At 41.7% G+C, this 20,040-nt stretch overlaps 1 protein-coding gene across 1 annotated transcript; it reads left to right on the forward strand.

The window, feature by feature from the left end:
* The first annotated feature begins 90 nt into the window (after positions 1–90).
* On the forward strand, positions 91–466 carry LOC112913237 (large ribosomal subunit protein eL42-like). Its single transcript, XM_025989829.2, has one exon. The coding sequence runs from the start codon at positions 94–96 to the stop codon at positions 412–414; it is 321 nt and encodes a 106-aa protein (XP_025845614.2). The 5' UTR covers positions 91–93; the 3' UTR covers positions 415–466.
* Positions 467–20,040: the final 19,574 nt, after the last annotated feature.

Here is a 20,040-nt window from a genome sequence, read left to right on the forward strand (position 1 = left end):
TGTTACTATTGTTGTTCACTCCATGACAACTATATAAGGCTTTATTAGAAGAGCTTTTTGCCTTCTTTCCGTGCCGATAGCACTCTCGCAACGATGGTGAATGTTCCTAAAACCCGCCGGACTTTCTGCAGGAAGTGTGGTAAGCACCAACCCCACAAAGCGACACAGTACAACAAAGGCAAAGATTCTCTTTATGCCCAGGGAAAGCGGCATTATGACCGGAAGCAGAGTGGCTATGGTGGGCAGACTAAGCCGATCTTCCAGAAAAAAGCAAAAACTACAAAGAAGATTGTGCTGAGGCTTGAATGTGCTGAGCCCAACTGCAGATCTAAGAGAATGCTGGCTATTAAGCGATGCAAGCATTTTGAACTGGGAGGAGATAAGAAGAGGAAAGGCCAAGTGATCCAGTTCTAAACTTCATTTTGTTATGAAGACAATAAAATCTTGATGTTATGTTCACTTCAAAAAAAAAAAAAAAGAAGAGTTTTTTTGCTAGTGTTACTGGACATTAAACCATTCAGACATTCATCAAATATTTGAGTGCCTGCTATAGGCCAGGTGCTGGTGCTGGTGATACAATAAGAGCAAAATCAAACACAGGCCCTGATCCAGACAGCTTAGGGGAAAGACAGATAATCAAGTCATCACACAAAAAATCCCACCCAGGAACAGTACTATGCAAGGGGATGCTATGAAATTGGTGTCAGTCAGGGAGATCAGAGAGGCTTCCCAGAGGAGGTGATGTTTGATGATGAGTGGGAGTTAAGTACATGAAAGGTCAAAGGTTCCACATTGTGGGTAGACGGAATAGCCTGTAGTAATCTTGGGGGCAGGCAGGAGTATGGTGATTAGGAGGGACTGAAAGAAAGGCCAATGTGTCTAGACCGGAGGCTGAGGAAGAAGAGGAGGCATGGTGGATAAGACCATGAAAAGCTTGTAGGTCACAGTGGGGGATTTTCACTCTACGTCAAAAGAATAGGAAAGCATTTGTGGATTTTAAGCAAGGAGGGTAATCAAGTTAGATTTACATTTTGGAAATATCACTCTGGCTTCAACGAGAATAATGGTTTGTAGAGGTGGACAGTAAAAATACAAGAATACTGGTGGGAAGGCTACTTCTTTTGTGTTAGCTTAGAGGTCTTTCTGTAAAAATCAGGGAATGTGTCAGCTCAGATAAGTCTGGTTCAGGGAAGACATGACCAGTGATTACTTAGATCACTGGTGAGTTGATGGGTGAGAGGAAATGGATCTCAACAGAAGCTATGAATAGCCATTGTCCAGGCTTCGAGTTGGCTCCAGGACACTGCTATCTTATTACTGCATCACTGGTCACTGTGTACCATATGGCCATGTCACTCTCTCATTGCTTTATGGGTTTTTTTTTTTTCCACTCCTCCCGTACCTGCTGATGAATTCCCTTAGCATTTTTCATTTAAATTGGAGAGAGAGAATTTGATTGGCCTCACTAATTACTGGTGTCCATACTGGTCAGAGTTTCAATGCCAGCCCACCCTATAGGTTGTCAAATAGCTTGTGCAATTATCTCTTGTAGATCAGATAACCCTGAGCCAACCTCACCGCCCCTGTTCAGACCTGGAGCTGGTTTCCTCACAGAGGGCTCTGGATATGTTTCCCAGAATCTGGAGCTGTAACACAGATTCTAGGTGATTCTGACACGGACTGCATTGGAGAACCGCTGGTAGTGGTGAAAAAGAAGCTCTACAGTAGAAAGGTCTAGGTTGGAATTTTGACTCTGCCACTTACTGGTTGTGTCTGGACTAAGATCCTCAACACTGGTAAGTCTACTTCATCATCTGCAGAATAATACTTTCTTCAGGGAATTATTGTGAAGGGTCAATGAGTTAATTTTGGTGAAGCAGACAACACAATGTCTGATGCGTAAGGGGCAGCCAACAAATAATAGTCATGGAGAAGATGATGTTAGAGATGACCTCATCATCAGAGTTCTGGCAAGATGCAAACCTAACTCAGATCAGCACCAGAAACACCCATGGAAGGATTGGAGTTGAGTTAAGAAAGTAAGCATACACGTTGAGGCACCCAGAATCTGGCAACAATAAGAGACTGCTGGCACCTGTAGTCCTGAAGGGGCAAAGAGAAGAAATTGTATTATGGAGCCCAGTGACAACAGGATTCTTATAGCCAGGGCCGCTTCACAGCACCGTGGTTGTAGGGAGGCAGCCATGGCTAGAAATCAGGCAAAGCAGGTAAAGAGTGGGGAGGAAGTAGCCCACATGCTGACCTCTAGCCAGTGTAGCAGGGGAGACTCAGAGGTGGAATCTGTAGGAATTAGCCTCCTGGGGCATAGAGGAGGGCCGAGAATGGAATAGGAATGGGTAAGAAACAGCATGATGATGAAAGAGAAGGAGGACATGAAGGGGGAGGAGGAGGTAGAGAGGAACAAGGGGAAGGGGAAGAGGAGGAGGAAAGGATCAAATCACCCATGGCATTCTCAAAAAGACATAGCAGCATCTGTTGACAGGTCAGATGACAATTCATGATTTTTTCCTAAGCCAGTATCTCATAACATCATGGAACATTTATGCTATTTACACACAGGGCCAAACCATCTGGAAAAAAAAAACATTAAAAAAAATATCTCTCAATCAATCTGGCCCTTTGGCAATACGAGGATGGCACATGAGTATTCTAGGGTAGGTATCAGTTTGGGGAAAGGAAAGGTGTGGCTTGCCAGTACGGATCTGATGAATGACCCCACATGGGCTTACCGCTAGGCACACAAGACCTTGTTCCCAAGGTAGCAACCCTAGGGCTCTTGCTGTCAGCTCAGCAGCCTGAGGGAGTGCTCGGTCAGCAGGGTGTTGATGGTGCTGAGGCTTGGTAAACTATTTGAGTGAGAAAAAAAAATGTCATCAGAGGAGAGGTTTTTGCTCACGTATTTGCTCTCACACTGCCCTGCCCTCTTCACTGCCCTGCTTCTCTTTTTCTGGTGCTAGGTTCTGGAACCTCGGCAGCTCCATGATTACATTTTGGGGAGTCTCAGAATCTCTTGAATGATATGATGTAAAAGTGTTTAAGTATGTGTGCATTTTCCTAACTGGAAGGACTGCTAGATTTTCTGAGTGTCTTATAACTGCCGTGAAAGTCATTGCTGTCGGCAAATGCCTTCAGTTTGCTCATGATGTCACCTTTTTGAAAAGAACCACCAGCCTCATCCCAAGAGGAACTGTGTGTGGACTCCTAGTTTCTCACTCAATTGATGTGATTGTGAAAATGTGTGCTTGGAGTAACTGGCAGTGTGCTAGGTGTTTGATAAGTACTTTCTTTTCTCCTCAACAGCCACTAGACATAGGAATTCCCATCGTTTACAAGTGATGAAATAGAAGCTTGGAGGTTTTAGGTGACTTGTTCAAAATCCTATGGCTAATAAATGAGTGAGGCTACATTTAAACCTAAGGCTGTATAGTTTCAAGCTTAATGCTCTTTTTATTATATCCTGTTGCCTCTCACTGCACTATTTGTTCATTAAAATTAGAGCTGTGGTTCTTGTTTCCTCAACTGACACCCAACTCTCTATAAATTCTATGAGAAATCTTACTATAATGCTCTAGCCCAAATTAGCTTCTTCTTTCTATTTCTCCAAAGCACTTCTTACTTCTATTTTAATACTTCTGATCATCTGCTTTGAATATGTAATTAGTTATGGTTTATCGTTTTCTCCTCACTAGAGGGTGAACATTCTCATCATCAATAGCATTGATTTATAACTGCCTAAGTACAGGACGCTGCGCTATGCACTTCACATGCAATTCTTAGAATGCTCTTTTGGTGGCACTATTATTATCATTTGCATTGTGCAGATGCCTTACACAGATTAGGAGATCAGGGCTTGCCCAAGAGCACACCACAAATACGACTTGGGAGTCAAACAAGGTCTTTCTGACTCCAAAAATCACACTCTCCACCACTATCTCCTCTGCAGGGACTGTATCTTAATTATTTTTGTATCTTCCTCTCAGGGTCTAGCAACCTGCTCAGGAAATATTTATGAAATTGGACATTTGTTGACTACTATGTGACTCAGAATCTAGGATGTGACAATCGCCAGGGAAAGTCAGGCATATATGTGGTCCTGGGAGATACATAATGTCCAACGCTCCCTCCCTGCTTTGAGAGGATCTGAGGATGAAATGAAATCCCTAAGAAAAAGGTATCATGTCCACTAAGGAAAGAGACGACAGGGAGGAAGGATATGTTTTGCCCATAGTAGAACCTCAAAAACTCTTCATTTGAATATAGTACAGTTTATGTATCTGTATATCTGGGTTATTTCCATTTTGGGATCATTATGAATAAAGCTACTATGAGCATTTTTCTATGGATATTTTTGTATACATATGCACTCATATCTCTTGGATATATATCTAGGAATAGAGCTGCTGGGTCATAGAATAAATTATGTTTAATTTTCTTAGAAACTGCCAAATACTTTTCCAAAAAAGATCGCTTCATTTTACACTTCCACCAATAGTATTTGAGTTCCAGTTTTGCTATATCCTCACCAACACTTGGCATTGCCAGTCTTTTTAAAGCTTTATTCACTCTGGTATCACCATGTAGTTTTAATTTGCATTTCCTTGATAAGTAATGATTTTGAGTACCTTTTCATGCTTATTGGCTCTTTGGTTATACTCCTTGAAATACTACTCATCAATAAAAAAGAACAAACTACAAATATGCATGAAAATATGAGTAAACTCCAAAACCACATGTTGAATAAAGAAGCCAGACACAAAAAAGGAATACATATGCTGTATGATTCCATTTATATGAAGTTCAAGAGCAAGGAAAACTTTTCTCGGGTAATGGAAGTTAAAATAGTGCTTCCCCTTTGGAAGAGAGAGTGATTGTGAAGGAGCATGAGGAGACTTTTGTGGATCATGAAAATGTTTTATATTCTTGATTTGGGAGGTGGTCTTTTGAGTGTATACATGCATGAAAATGTTTAACATCGTTAAGTTTATTAAAACTTCTGTCGAATGAATTCACTTGAAGAATGAAGTTAAGGAAGTTTGGTTCACCTCAGTTTGAAAGGCCACGATTAGGAAGGCACTGCCTGTCTTCTGGCACCAGGCACCCCTGTGATCCCAACAGCTGAGGAAAGATGCTGCTCAGCTCACTGACCTACCAGGGCTGATTTTTGTGTTTGAGCACTGTTCTTCCTTCTGCTAGGCCAGAATGAGCCTTAAGAAGTTCCTTCTCCAACTAAATATGTCTTTAATTCTATTCATAAAGATGATCCTTTCCTTTCCAATGGGAACTTTATAGGGATAATTTAGTTTACAGAATTTTTCTTCAATTTTGTTGCTATAAGCTCTGTTGAATAAACTAGAAAGATGGGCTCTGGGCATTGAGCATCAACTTGTATTGATTTTTTTCAAGGCCTAATCTAATTCTGTTACTCTATAGCCAGCTCTGTTCTTTTTCTGCAGTAAAAGGAGACCAGATTCTTTCTTTCTTTCTTTTTTTTTTTTGTAAAGATTTTATTTATTTCATGAGAGACACACAAAGAAAGAAAGAGAGAGAGGCAGAGACACAGGCAGAGGGAGAAGCAGGCTCCATGCAGGGATCCTCACGTGGGACTCGATCCTGGGACTCCAGGATCACACCCTGAGCTGAAGGCAGACGCTAAACCACTGAGCCACCCAGGGATCCCCCAGACACTTTCTTTCTTGCTGAGATAGTATCTTATGTAGCCAGGCAATAACAATCTAACTTTTAGATGGTAGTGTCCTTGCAGCCAGTGGCACTGGCCCTCCCCTGACATTTTTTTCCTGATTAATCTTGTTGAAGTGGGATGCTGGTGTGAAGCACAATGAGACTTACATAGATAGCTAAATCCTCTTTTGGTAGCCATGATTGTAGGCAAGGATACAGGGTTGTCATAAAATATAAATGTTATACTCCACCTCTGTAATCACCATTCAGTGATTCTCTATTATGTTGTGGTTTCGTATAATTGTTTAAAAAACATATTAGAAAAAAAAATAAATAAAAAATATATTAGAATACACATAACATAAAATATACCATCTTAACCATTTTTTAAGTGTACGGTAGTAGCAGTAAGTATACTCACATTCTTTTCTTGTACAACCATTACCACCATCCATCTCCAGAACTCCTTTCATCTTGCATAGTTACCCATTAAAACAGTAATTGCCTATTTACCCCTCCCCCACTGTATACATATGCCATGTTTTGTTTATTCATTCATCCATCCGTGGACACCTGGGTTGCTTCTGCTTTTCAGCTATTGTGAATAATGCTGCTATGAACGTGAGTGTGCAAATACCTGTTTGAGTCTTTGCTTTCAATTCACTTGGGTATATACCCAGAAATTGAATTTTGGAGCATATATTAATTCTATTTTTAATTTTTTGAGGACCTGCCACACTGTTTTCCACAGCAGCTGCACCATTTTACCTTCCCACCAACAGTGCACAAGAGTTTCTATTTCTCCATACCCTTGCCAATGCTTATTTTCTGTTTTTTCCTGTTTTTTTTTTTTTTTTTTTTTTTTGGTAGTAGCCATTCTAATGAGGTGGTATCTCATGGCAGGTTTGGTTTGCATACTTGATCTTTGTGGGTCTGTGTGGGGATGGGGCACAATCATTTGTAATGGTGTTTACCTAGAGTAGAGCAATTATTTTCTAAAAGTTTTCTGTTTTGGGAGGCTGTCTCATTCCTATCCTTTTGGCTAGAGAGGGTAGGCTTCTGTTGGGGCTTTTTCCGTTTGTGCCCTTTGGTGTTTTGGGTGGGTGGGTGGGTGGCTTCCCTCTCACCCAGTCTGGTATACATGAAACAAAAAGAAACCTCAGGGAACTCACTCTCCTGTTGTTTGAGTTCCAAGGACCCTTGAATATCTGTCTTCTTTTCTCCATCTTTTAGACTTGTGTTTGTCTTATGTAGAATGTCGAGGGTTTTTAGATGTGCTTAGCAGGAAGATGAGGGAAAATATGTCTGCTCTGTCTTCTGGGAAACAGAGTTCCTCTGCAATGTTAGAAATGTTAGCTTATTTAAATACTTGCTGTCTATTCATAAACTTACCCAGAGAGTTAGTGACTTGCTCAAGAGCTGATTTTCTGATCTGATGGAGGACAGTTTCTATGACCTCACCACACTTTTTTGCCACTCACAGTACCCACATTCATGGAACTCCACTGCATTCTTGTCCCTACTCATTGCCTTCACAGGGCTGTTTGTCAGTTTTGGTCTCCTCACTAATTTTAATAGCCTCAGATTCATAGTGAGTGCACGATAGGTGTTTGCTTGTTTGTCATTTCTCTCTCCTCTCTCTCTCTAATAAGTTTTATGTCTACATTTTACTGCTCTCTTTCTGCATACCACACTGTTGTGATCTTCTAATGGTCAGCATTGGGATGTCTTGTCTTTATGATCACCTTTTTATGTTACATGTTTCATGCAACATCTGTACTTGTTTGTTTTTTAATGAAACAATTCTTTTAGATTTGTTATCCAGGAGACAGCAGGCACAGAGCCCAAACCTGTTGACAACGCACAAGTTCCCTTGCCAGGCCTTTTTTCTCTCTTTGGCTGGGTGTCAGCAAAACCACTTGGAAAGACTGTGGCTTTGTCATGGGCCCACCCAGTGGAGCTGCCAGCAGATGGCCTGAAGCATTTTACTGCCTGTCTGATATGGTGGAAATTAAATTCCTGAATAAGAATGCTGGACATTTGATTGGTCTGGGCATAAAAATTATCCTACAGTGTAATGGGGGGAAAAGCAAGAACCTTCAATTTTCCATTGGTGACTGTCATTATGCAGACTTTTCTGATGTTCATTTGAGAGGGAAGAACTGGTTCTGATGATCGCTGGAGCAATCTGGGGCCTCTCTCATAAATAAAACATGCCCTATAATTGCAGTGACGCAGCCAACACACGCATACATGTAGAATCAATGCTTATTATCCCGTCAATTAACATGGAAAATTAAACAAGATTTTAGGCTTTGTTATTGTTAGCAATCCACTACCGATTAAGAGGGTCTGGAAGTCTTTGGTTAATCCGTGGCTTCTTAATTTAGGATTTTAATACCCACAGGGTGAAGAAATCAGGCGAGAATGCTCAGCTCCACACAATATGCTTAAAGAGATCTGGCTGAAAGACTGAAGGAATTGTTCATCCTGGCAAGAAAGTGCTCGCTTGCATTTTCCCAAAATGGTAGCTTATGTGGGAAAAGGCTTGCTTTCAAAGTCATCTGAAAGTGTTTAACTATGTACCTTCAAACTTTTAATTTATTTTTGAATAAATAACACATTTCCACGCTTTAAACCAAACATATAAAAGGCATATAGTAAAACACCTCCTTCACATTCCTGTGCCCCATCTGCCCAGTTCTTTCTTCCCTCGGTTACAACCACCTTCGTCTAAATTAGTTACAAAACCTGAATTTCCTTTTCTTAAGAAAATCCTATGCATGGTTTTCATATAGAATCAGGATTGTTTTAAATCCTATAGGGGACCAGGCACAGAATGAATGGAGACATTAACTCCTGACTATAAAACCAGGTCTCTAGTGGACATATGCTAGATTGATGGCGTCCCTCCCTCTCTATCCCATGCATCTCTCAGAGCTGTGTGCCTGCTGCCTGAGGTCTAATGAGCCGCTTTCTGTGCTTCTGAAAGTCGGAGAGGTCATGGCATTGCTTAGTTCAATAATTGGGAGTATTGCGAGCCTTTACTATTGTCCTAGGGGAGTTCTTGGCTGTCTCCTCCTCTGACCCAATGATTAGTCCTTTTCCTGCTGCCGGGTTCTGTCTATGCTGGGTCTTGTCTACTCTTACCTACTCCTGCCTTCCCCCAGGGGACTGGACTGCTCAGCCATCACTCAGGTCTTTATTTTTCTTGGCTTACATCACCAGCACACGACTTTTCAAACCCAGTGGAAGCGTTTTCTATGCTGGTGTCAGAGTTTGAGACTAATCTGCGCTGAAGAAGTAAAATACAATATGATCGAAGTCTCCACTGGTACTTCGATGTTGAAGAGAATATGGCTTAACCTGAAAGACTTTGATACCCAGAATACTAGCAAAATCTATGTGTTTTTTAGTACTTTTGTTTTGCTCTCTTTTGGATTACATTCTCACCATAAGGTGCATATGGGTTTAAAAAGATATCATGTTGATAAAATTGTTCTTTTAAATTTAAAACAGCTGTCAATGTGTCTTCCTACTGGCATGTTGAAATTGGACAGATACAAATAAAGATAACCAAGTTGTAAACAGAAATATCCAATCTTGAGTCCAGCAGAGATATTAATACACCGAAGAATCTATTTGGAGGATTCTAATTTCCCTAACAAAATATATTTTCTCCTGAGCCATGACTTAGGAAAGCAGGCATCAGCACGTTACCTTGACTCCTCAGCACCTGTCATGATGATAAATTGTTACATAGCAAGTCTGCTTGAGCAAATCCCACTACCAATTTTAAATTGCTAAGCCCTTTTTGTAAGTTTCAGGGAGCACAGAGTACCTGAAATAACCCCAAATAAAACTTAGTGGATACCTTAGTTACCTCCACCTGATTATCACTGACACCATGGATCAGCAAAAATTCTTCTTTATACACTCTGAGATTACTTCTTTCCAAATATCTAATTTAGAAAAAGTGTTACTTTTGGAAAGAATGCACTGGAACATGTTTTGGAACTATTTCGTCATCATTGCATGAGTTAGAATAGATGCTTGCTTTTTACATATGTCTGTCTGTCCATCTAGCCATCCATTCATCTATCCATCATTCATTCATAGAGTCATTTATTGTTTGACATTCAAACGATGTGTATCAGGCAACTGAGCAGGGCTTGGGGCTACATGAGGACACTGTACCAAGGCTTAGAGTCTCCACTCTCATGATGCTTACACTCTAGTGGAAGAGACAGACAATAAACAAGCATGAAAATTATTGATTTGGAAAAAGGAATCTGATACACCATCATGAAGTAGCGTGGGGTGACAATATAGGCGGGGGCAACTTTAAGTTGGGGGGATCAGGGATGGCTTCTCTGATGATACTTGAGCTGAGTCCTAAATTAAGAATGAGCCAGCTATGGGAGGTGCTGGGGGAAGAGCTTTCCAGGCAGAGGAAACAGTATGTGCCAGCTTTTGAGATATGGAAAGGAGGCTGTTGGGGCTGGAGCACAGTGACCAAAAAACTGCCATGTGTGGTAAAAGGGGCTTATTCTGAGGCTTATGGGGAGCGGTGGAAATGTTTCAGATGAGTTAGAACATGGGGGGTGGATTATGGTGAAAAATGGATCAGGGTGGCATGAAAACAGATGGGGAGATAGGTTGGAAACTATTGACCTGTGGCCAAGATCAGAAATAAGCTATTTGTACAGGGATGATGGGTTAAGTGGGGAGGACAGGATATGGGGATGTCCCTCCTGAAGAAGGGGCTAGAAGAACTCAGAAGCCATTAGCTCTACTAAGTAGCTGTGGGATGGTTACAGGTTCTCTGCTATTTCTAGAAGCAGAGAAAACAGCAGGTATAACAGGTTTGGTGAGGTATGGGACATGAAGGGAGAGTAGGCAAGTGGAGGCTGGAAGGCCTCAGAGGCTTTCATCATGCAAGTATGGGAGGCAACAGACTGCAAAACTCTTGGCAGTTTCTCATGATCCATGAATGATGCCTGGCCTGGAGAGTTAGGTTTCAGAATTCATTCACCTGTGCTAGGGTTCAGGGACGCTAGGTAAGACACTAGTCTTTCCTTCCAGGAAATGCTTGTCTGGAGCAGTGGACTGAAGGAAATAAATGATGACAGCAGTGTGCAGATTGTACACAGTTCATTGAAAAGTACAAGCAGCTCTCTCTGCCTGGGGAAGTCCAGGTGGCTTTGTGGAGGAGGTATTCTTTTGGCTGGATTTCAAAAGAGGAGTCAGGGTTAACCAGACAGAGAAAGGCATTCCAAATAAGAGGAAGAGAATTTGCAAAGGCAAAGGCACAGAAATACAAGGTGTTACTAGTGTAAGGCTCATGGATAAACTGTGTGGGTGTATGTACATGCATTGGGAAAGTCTCAGGGAAGTGGCTGGAGACAGGCCAAAGCCCAAGAGTAGCCATTAGAAGCTCACATGGCTCCTGGGGGCAGCCAGGCATTGGATTAATGAGTGAAGGAAAATGGATGGTTGACAATTGGGAATGGTGGGGGACTTCGTCAACCTGGGGAATAGAAGTGTCCTCGAAAGGGAGTAGAATCTTCACAGCTCCTGCTGACTACTCCAGGGTAGAAATGTTGTGAGGGCCTTTTGAATTTATTAATGAAGTCTGAAATGCAAAAATCTCTTGAATGTTGACCATTAATTCAAACTGTAAAGCACTGTGTGGGCCAAATGAAACACTTTTGTGAGCTGGGTGAGACTACAGGCTAATTGCTGGCAACTCATGCACTACTGACAATGGAGTTGCCTTGTTTCCTTTTGTGTCTCCTCAGGTGGACAGTATAGGAGAGGTAAAACCTGATTAAATTCAGTGAACTAAGAGCTACTGGGTTACCAGCTAGCCCCTCTAGGGACATCAGAGTCCAGCAATTTGTTTCCCAGGTGTTAAAGGAATATTTACTGTGTAGTCAGTAGTGTTCTTTCTCACCTCTTGAAAATATGCACAAAATCTGCTGTGATTAGAGCCACATTGCCCAATATTGTGGCTACTAGCTACCCTACAGCTATTCAAATTTCAATTTGTTAACTAAAATTAACAAAAAGTAAAAATTCAGTTCCTTAGTAATACTGGTCATGTTTTTCAAGACCTTGATAGCCACAGGTGGCTAGTGGCTACCATATTGGTCATACCAGATGCTGAATGTCTTTATCATCATGGAAATTTCCACCGGACAGTGGTGCACTAGGTTTTAGGTGACAAATTGACTGTTCTGTGAGGAAACTAACTCCATTCAGAAAAATGCACTGTAGGAGTATATTTGGTGTAGACACAAAGTATTTTTAAAAATCTATCTTATATGTGTCTTTCTAAAACTAATTTGGTACTGCCTGTGTTATTGCAGATGGGGATGATCTGAAACATTTGAAGGATTAAATAGTTTTCATGTTTCCTTGGCAGTTCTTATCCTGAATGGTTTCATATTTCAGAATTTCCAAACAGTTGTAACAGAGTGCGTCGAGACATTCTCAGACTTGGGGGCCATGGTACCATGTGTATGTTTGAAGCAATGGATAGATTGGTGCTCTTTTTAAAAGTCTCTAAGAATGAGGAAAGACATCCATAGCTATTTATTGAGCAAATGTAAAATGCTTAGTAATCATACACTGTCACCAAGGGAAACAATTTAAGTGTTTAAGAGCTTCTCTTCCAGTGTAGAAACACCTAGATGCAGACGGTGGCTTTACCACTCAATACCATTAGCATCAAAGCCCTCGTTTATTTTCCAATATTACAATGTGAGGTGAGTACTTTTGTTATTCTCATTTTTTTTAAAAAAAGGAAAAATCAAGGCATACAGGGGGTTAAGTTTCATTTAGTGTCACACAGCTAATAATTGTGGTGAAGTTGTAGATCAAATTCAGGTAGTCTGACACCAAGGACAATTTTCTTTTCTTTTCTTTTCTTTTTTTTTAAGATTTTATTAATTTACTTAACAGACTGAAAGAGCAAGTGCAGAAGTATGTAGGGTGGGGAGGGGCAGAGGGAAAAAGAGAAGCAGACTCCTTGCTGACCAGGGAGCCCAGGACCCCAGGACACCAGGATCATGACCTGAGCTGAAGGCCATCCAGGTGCCCCTATGGCCAATTTTCTTAACCACAGCACTCCCATGCTTCTGATCATTGCCAGTTTATGAACTTCACTGTGCCTTGGTTTCCTCATCTGTAAAACAGGGATAATGTTACCTAGCTCACAGGAGTTCCTGCAAGGGTAAATCACATGACACAGCATCTATCAGCTACTGTTGAATTTATTCACTTTTAAAGAAAGGCATTCCTTAAGAGAGTTTTAAAAACTCGATCTCATCATAAAATAAAGATATTTACACAACAAAGCTGTAATGTTTTTCTTTTACCTTATTAGAGTGGTAAAACCCCAAATTAGATGATATCCTAATGTGACAAGGGTAAGGGTAAGGCGTATTCCTGAGCACTGCTAGTGGGAATATATTAATATAACCTGTAAGGAAGGAACTGGCAATATCTATAAAAATTATATCTTTTGACCCAAGAAACCACTTCCAGGAATTTATCTTTTCAGTAAGTTTGCTAGCATGTTTAAAGATGTGTGTTTAAAAATATTCATTGCTCTGATATTTTTGTAGCAGAATGTGGATCCAACAGTGTATGTGTGTGTTCTTCAGAAAAAGATTGACTTAACTAGGGCTCAGCAGACTTTTTGTATAAAGGAGCAGAGAGCAAATTTTTTAGGTTTTGTGGGCCACATGGTCTCTGTTAGAGTGAGAAACCAGCCATAGGAGATAGGCAAATCAATGGCCATAGCTGTGTGCCAATAAAAAACAGGTGGCTTACTGAATTTGGCTTGTGGGCTATCATTTGCACACTCCTGGCTTAAATAAATTATGGTGTGTCCACAAATGGGAATACCATTCAGTCACTAAAGAGAATATAGGACAATCTCTAAGACCTATGATTAAATGGAAAAATCACAACGTAGCAAGCACTTACAGAGCATCAACCATGCGCTAGGCAATATTCTAAGTGCTTTACCTCATGTGTTAACTCATTAATATTCATAGTTACCCTATAAGGTAGCTGCTACCACTATTACCCTCATTCTAGACAAAGAAGTTAAAGTGGCGCACATTAAGAAACTTACCTTCCCATAACCACTAAGTGTTGGAGCTAGAATTCAAACTACAGTTTGAAACTTGAGACCAAACACTCATCCTATCATATGTTGCCTTCTAGAACAGGGTATAACAGTAAAGTGTGCTACGTTATACATACATAAATAAATGGAATTACATCAACACTTTATTTTTCATTAACATCTCTAAGAAACTTTTTAGACATTTAAAAAAAAGATTTTATTTATTTATTCATGAGAGACACACAGAGAGAGAGGGGCACAGACACAGGCAAAGGGAGAAGCAGGCTCCATGCAGGGAGCCCGACGTGGGCCGGGTCTCTAGGATCACACCCTGGGCTGAAGGCGGCGCTAAACCGCTGAGCCACCTGGGCTACCCACATTTTTTTTTTTTTTTTTTTTTTTTTGAGAGAGTGCATACACCTGAGCAGAGAGGGAGAGGTGGAGGGAGAGGCAGAGAGAGAGAAAGAATCTAAAGCAGGCTTCATACCCAGCATGAGCCCTACACAGGACTCCCTTTCATGACCCTGAGATCATGACCTGAGCCAAAATCAGGAGTCGGACACTTAACCTACTGAGCCACCAGGAGCCCTTAGACATTTTTCCCTAATGGACTTCCAATGAAAAATTAACATCTCAGACATAGTCTATCTGTTTAGGTAGTGTGTTATCTGTGTTTCGTACACAAAGAGCAGGACTTTTCTACCCTCCTCCTACCATGAACCGATTTTTACCCTTTTAGGGTCAATACTGCTCTGTTGAGAATGAGTGGATTATGGGTGTACTTACATATTCATGGACCATCTCTGGAAAGATCTGTATGAATGTGAGAATGTGAGAACAATGCTTCTGGGGTTATAATCTGGGAGGGTCAGAAGAGGGAGACCTCTGATTATACAACTTTCTGCAAAAGTGAGAAGAAAATAAAGGCCCCTGAGCAGCCAAATCAAATAACCATGTAATGAAGGAGGGAGCACTTGCTGTGCTCCCCTCATTTGTCCTTGCTTGGCTGTGGTTCAGGAGCATTAATGAAGCCTCTGAGCCCCTGGGAAGTCCTTGCTTGGAGGAGGGCTGCCATTTCTTACATCTGCGGGGAGGGTTTGTTTGCCTGGCTTCAGTGGTTTAGTTGACAGCTTCTCCTTCCCTTTTTCACACTAGAGGCTTTCAGGGTTCTTTCTTCCTCACAAACAACTCCAAATTGAAAAAAAAATAGATTTTTAGTGATTTCTTTAACTTCTCTCCTAGAACCCAGAGATCCCCTTTTACGTCGTTACAATAAAATACAATTCCCATTCATTCTTTGCTTCCCAAAAAAATACGCCTCCCTGGACCCCACAGTGAATTTGGGGGGGGGGTGGCGAGGGGAAGGAATGATGGCAGAAAGAACTGGTCAGAACAGGATAAGAATCTTCTAGGTTCTAAGCTTTGCTCATTCACTAAACTACTTTTCTGATCTGATGTTGAAACTTTCTATCATGCAGACATGGGCCCCACAATGATCTGTATCCAACCATTAGTGACCCCTTGGTATATGTGACTCAGTGGAGAGTGGAGACCAGCATTAAAAAATACATGAAGTACAATGGAATGGAACAGACAAGTCCAGTAACAAATGGAGTGTGTCTCATGCGGTAAAGGTAAGACTTGTTTTGTGAAACTCAGAGGTTAGGGGTGTGGGTGCACTGGGGCACATTCCAAATGTATTTACTGTTCAGAGCGCCTGTACTGCAAAGAGATGAGCCCAGTGCAGTGGCCGGGCCTTGTGTGATCGCCTGGAGCTTCTGTATAAATGCTCACCCGCTCCAGGCATCCTTTATCCTGTCACACTTTCTAAAATCCTCCATCGCATACCAATATCTACACTTAGGTTTCTGGGTTTTTGTTTTTGTTTTGTTTTGTTTTCTGTTTGCACAGAGCTCAATAAAGTAAGGCCAATCATCAAACAATGGTGGTTATTAAACCATATTTTTAGGCTAAAAGAAATTATCATTTCCATTTCACTTTGCAACAATACGTTCAAACAAGTGTGCCCCCTAAATTCGGAAATTCCTCGATTCTGAATATGAGAACCAAATATTGGCGGCCTAAAAATTCACATGAATTTATTTCCCCCTTTGTAGGAAGAGGATGAAGAGTAAAGGATCTGTGGCGGAGCGATGACTGAGGGTCAGCGAAGTTAGCAGGTCAGATGGTCAGAAAGGAGCTTGGCCCTGAGGGCAGATTAAAGGAAAAGTCTGCAGCCTATGACTGACTACTATCCCACTACTATCCCACTTATCTATACTTTTCCTGATCTTTCCTTCCCCCAGCTAATGCCATTTTCTGAGTCAAGTCCCAGGAGGTTCTGCTGTGCTCTCCTAAGACTCTCATGTCTCTGGGGTCTTTCTTCACGGATCATCTTACCTCTGCCATCTGCCTCCTACAATGGATCACCTTTGTAGTTGTCTTTACTTAGGCATTTGCTGGAAACTGCTGTGTTGGCTTATAGGAACACAAGACCAAGGGGGTGTGAGAGGGAGGTGGCAGGGACCCTGGATCTCTGATCTACTATCTCCATTGGTTCCTGGTTTAAATTTTCAGCTGTGGTTCTTGGCTAAGAACTTCTCTTCTTTGCCAGACAATGACCCTTACTTTGACCCTGGGACATCCTCTTTGTGAAGACATGGTCTTGGTGTCATGCTGTGTGCTGTGCTATGTGTGCAGCCTAGGCCTGGGGGGCTGTCCCTGACCTGCTGTGAACTTTGAAGGAAGCCAAGTCTATCACATTGGGCTTTTTTTGGGCTTGGTCCTGGATCTCCTTCCATACCAGGCTGAAGGGGACAGCTCTGTTGTCAATGGAGATGTGGTCCAATGTGGTCCTTAGTGTTGGGCTGGAGACTAGCCTTAACCTCCAAGTGTTGTGTGATGATCTTGAGGAGACCAGTTAAGGATGCCTAGGAACAGTTGAGAAGAAAACCAGAAAACCGGATTGCACAGAAACCAGCCACGCTAAAGCTCTGCTTCAAGCACACAGTCACTATTTCTTGATGGTTATCCAAAGCTTAGAATTCAAATGAGTTAGATAACAATATTCTTTCTCCATCTCTGATGTGTTACATTATCTAGTTTACTTGCTTGAATTCTTGGGATATTTGATGGTGATTGCATTAAATGAGACTGGAAACATAGGAGGAACAGATTTGGGGGAAAGATTATGGTTAATATGTCACATGCTGAGTTTAATGTTTGCCTGGGCCCTTCCTTTGGTACAGAAGTCAAGTATGGGAGACCGAGGAGTTGTTTTCTCTTCTTTTCTATAAGATCAGGCAAAGCTCTTGCACCTTGATCACAAATTCACCAGATCTTTCACTGCCCCTAAAGTGGAATTAGCTTGTTTATTACTTATTAGGGGTTTTGGGGGTGCAGAGGAGAAAGGTGGGTAAAATGGATGGTCCCTAGTATGAGGCACAGGTATGGCTTCAGGTGACTCTTGTATCATGACCTGGAGATGGTGCAGTTTGCAAACAAGGTAATGGGGTAATAAGAAAGAGTACATCGATATGAGCTGGTGAAAGCCAAGGTCTGCAGGCCTCACAGTGCAGGGAGCCCTTTCTGTGTGGGCACAATGGGAACTATTTGTAAATATGCTGGAAACTTCCTACAGGAAAGATAACATTCTTTTTCCTCTCTGGCTCATCAATATGTTATATCATCTAGGTTGCATATTTTATGAGAAACCTCTAACATAATAGCTTGTCTAATCTATCACATTGCACTCGTTCAACATTTATTGAGTACCTGGTATATTCCAGGCACTCTTCCAGGTACTGAGAATACAGGTGTGTGCATTTAGCAAAGTCCCAGACTTTCGTGGAGTGGGAAAGAGATGAAGGACAAATAAATAAATGAATACATAATGTAATTTCAGGTCTATCTGCAATCTCTCCTGTAAGTATATTGAGGGAAGTACTTTGTTTATCCAGCTGTTTCTCCAGCCGTGTGTTGGACTGAACGAATCTTTGATGCCTTCCAGGAGCCCATCAGTAAACACTGCATTTTAATTACTAGAGCACTTCAACAAGGAACGTTGTAAATACGGGCTACCTGGCTGGGAGCATGGTCAAAGTTGATGTCTCAAAATATGAACGTTGAAAACCTATCAGTTGCCACACATTGGTCCTATAGGCTGGGTCATCTCACTAACAGAAAAATTAGTGCTGTCGATTGGAACACCTATCAGTTTTAATCATCGTTATCAGCTACTCAGCCCTCTGATTAGGCAAGTCTGCTAGGAAATTTACTGACCTGTGGGGGGTGGGTAGAGTGGTAGGCAGAACAGTGACCTCTGCCCCCAAATGCCCAGAACTCGTTCATACCCTAATCCCAGGAATCTAAGGTTATATGGCAAGGGGCACTAAGGTTGCTGATGAAGATAAGGTTGCTAATCAGTTGACCTTAAAGTCAGGAGATGATTCTGGCTTATCCAGACTGGTGCAAAGTCATCACAAAGATTCTTAAAAATACAAGAGAGAGGCAAAGAGGAGGTTAGCGTGATGCCACGTGAGAAGAATTTGACCTGCTGCTGCTGGTTTTGAAGACAGGGTCAGAGAGTCAAGAGCCATGGAATGCAGGTGACTTCTAAGGTAGAAGTGTCGAGGAGATGGATGCCCCCTTAGAGCCTCCAGAAAGGATCTAGCTCCACCAGCTCCTTGGTTTTAGCCCAGCGAGACCCCTGTTGGACTTCTATCCTACAGAACTTTAAGATAACACATGTGTGTTGTTTAAGCCAGCAAGTTCGTGGTAATTTTGGCAGCCAGAGAAAACTAGTAAAAGTAGATACCACAGTCTCACATTATGTGGATGAGGAGTCTGAGGTCCAGAGATATTGAGGCACTCTTATAGGCTCACACAGTCTGGTCCCAATGATGGAATCTAGATATGAACCCAGTTCTACTACAAGACCATGCTTGCACTCTGCTGCTGGGAAGTTAGACGATCAATTAGTGTTAATAAAGCAAATGACACATCTACTAATGCCTAAAGATGCAACTCTCAGCTTCCAAGGCATATGTGTGGACCTAGGGTCTCCTCTGAGTTAACTGTTTGTGTTGAAAAATGCATTCCTCATTAGTGTATGTGGCTCCGTCCTAGGTTCTGTGGAAACACATCAATAATAAATGTGAAATTTTAAGAAGGTGTAGGAGCTTCAAGAGAGCAAGATTAACGAAGGATTTGTGAAAAGAACAGCAATGGTTGGGGTGATGTGTAAGCTATAGAATGTATCAAATTCTAGAAGTAATGTGACATTGGAGATCAATCAGAATAGACTGAAGTGTCTGAAGCCACCAGAGGAGAAAATATCCAGGAGAAACGTCAGTTCACAGAAAAGAAGGGAAAATAGTTTAAGTATGAAAAACTGTTGAGTTTGCATTTTACTTTTGTGTGTGTCTGTTCACCAAAGTGGCATGAAAGCAAGTAATGTGTCACCCGAGATTGTTTCTGGTAAGTAGGGAGATGACTTTAAGGTCATATGAGCCAGTGCATCTAGTTCACTGCACAAGCCAATTAGACTCTCTTAGGGTGCAAGAGGGCAATCAAAATATGAATAAAAGAGCAGTGGTTCGAAGACAAACCCTTTCTCAGCCACCAGGAAACCTATTAGACTTATTACAACCTCCTAAAAGTGTCTTGTTCGATAAACCAGGGCAGCTGCGCCTTTAGTGAAAATACTCAACTAGACTTAAAATATTTCTACTTTCAGAACATCTTCTGTTCTCATCTTGGCCTTTTAATGTCCACTGTACATTTTGCGTGGAAGTCGTAGCCAGGGCCATTCTTGGAAGTACTTGCTGCCAGCAGGTTTTCTGAGGAGCATTCACCTGAGCCCTAAAACCCAGCAACGCCTCAAGACTCCAAGTCAAGCATGTTAAAAAATCTCTTGGTTCAACTGGACCTTTAGTGGTCTTAATGACTTAATTAACTTGTTCAGTGTGCTGAGTCTGATTTTATTCATGTTGACAAATGATTCTGGCCGGAGCTATCCTTCCACTTATTAGGGACTCAGTATTCCTATGGAAGGTCGAGTGAAGCACTTGATGGTCTAGGTCTTTGTTGAATGAGCTCCAATGGGACAGACAAAGCACCTCTGGCTTAAAACGTAGAATGGTGGGGTAGCACTTATTGGGGTCTAGCAAGGTGGTCTAGAGCAAGGAGTCTTTTTTTTT

Source organism: Vulpes vulpes, chromosome 9, assembly GCF_048418805.1.
Source record: "Vulpes vulpes isolate BD-2025 chromosome 9, VulVul3, whole genome shotgun sequence".
Taxonomy (NCBI): domain Eukaryota; kingdom Metazoa; phylum Chordata; class Mammalia; order Carnivora; family Canidae; genus Vulpes; species Vulpes vulpes.

Coding starts and splice junctions, on each gene's coding strand:
- LOC112913237 (XM_025989829.2), top strand. CDS start 94: ATGGTGAATGTTCCTAAAACCCGCCGGACTTTCTGCAGGAAGTGTGGT.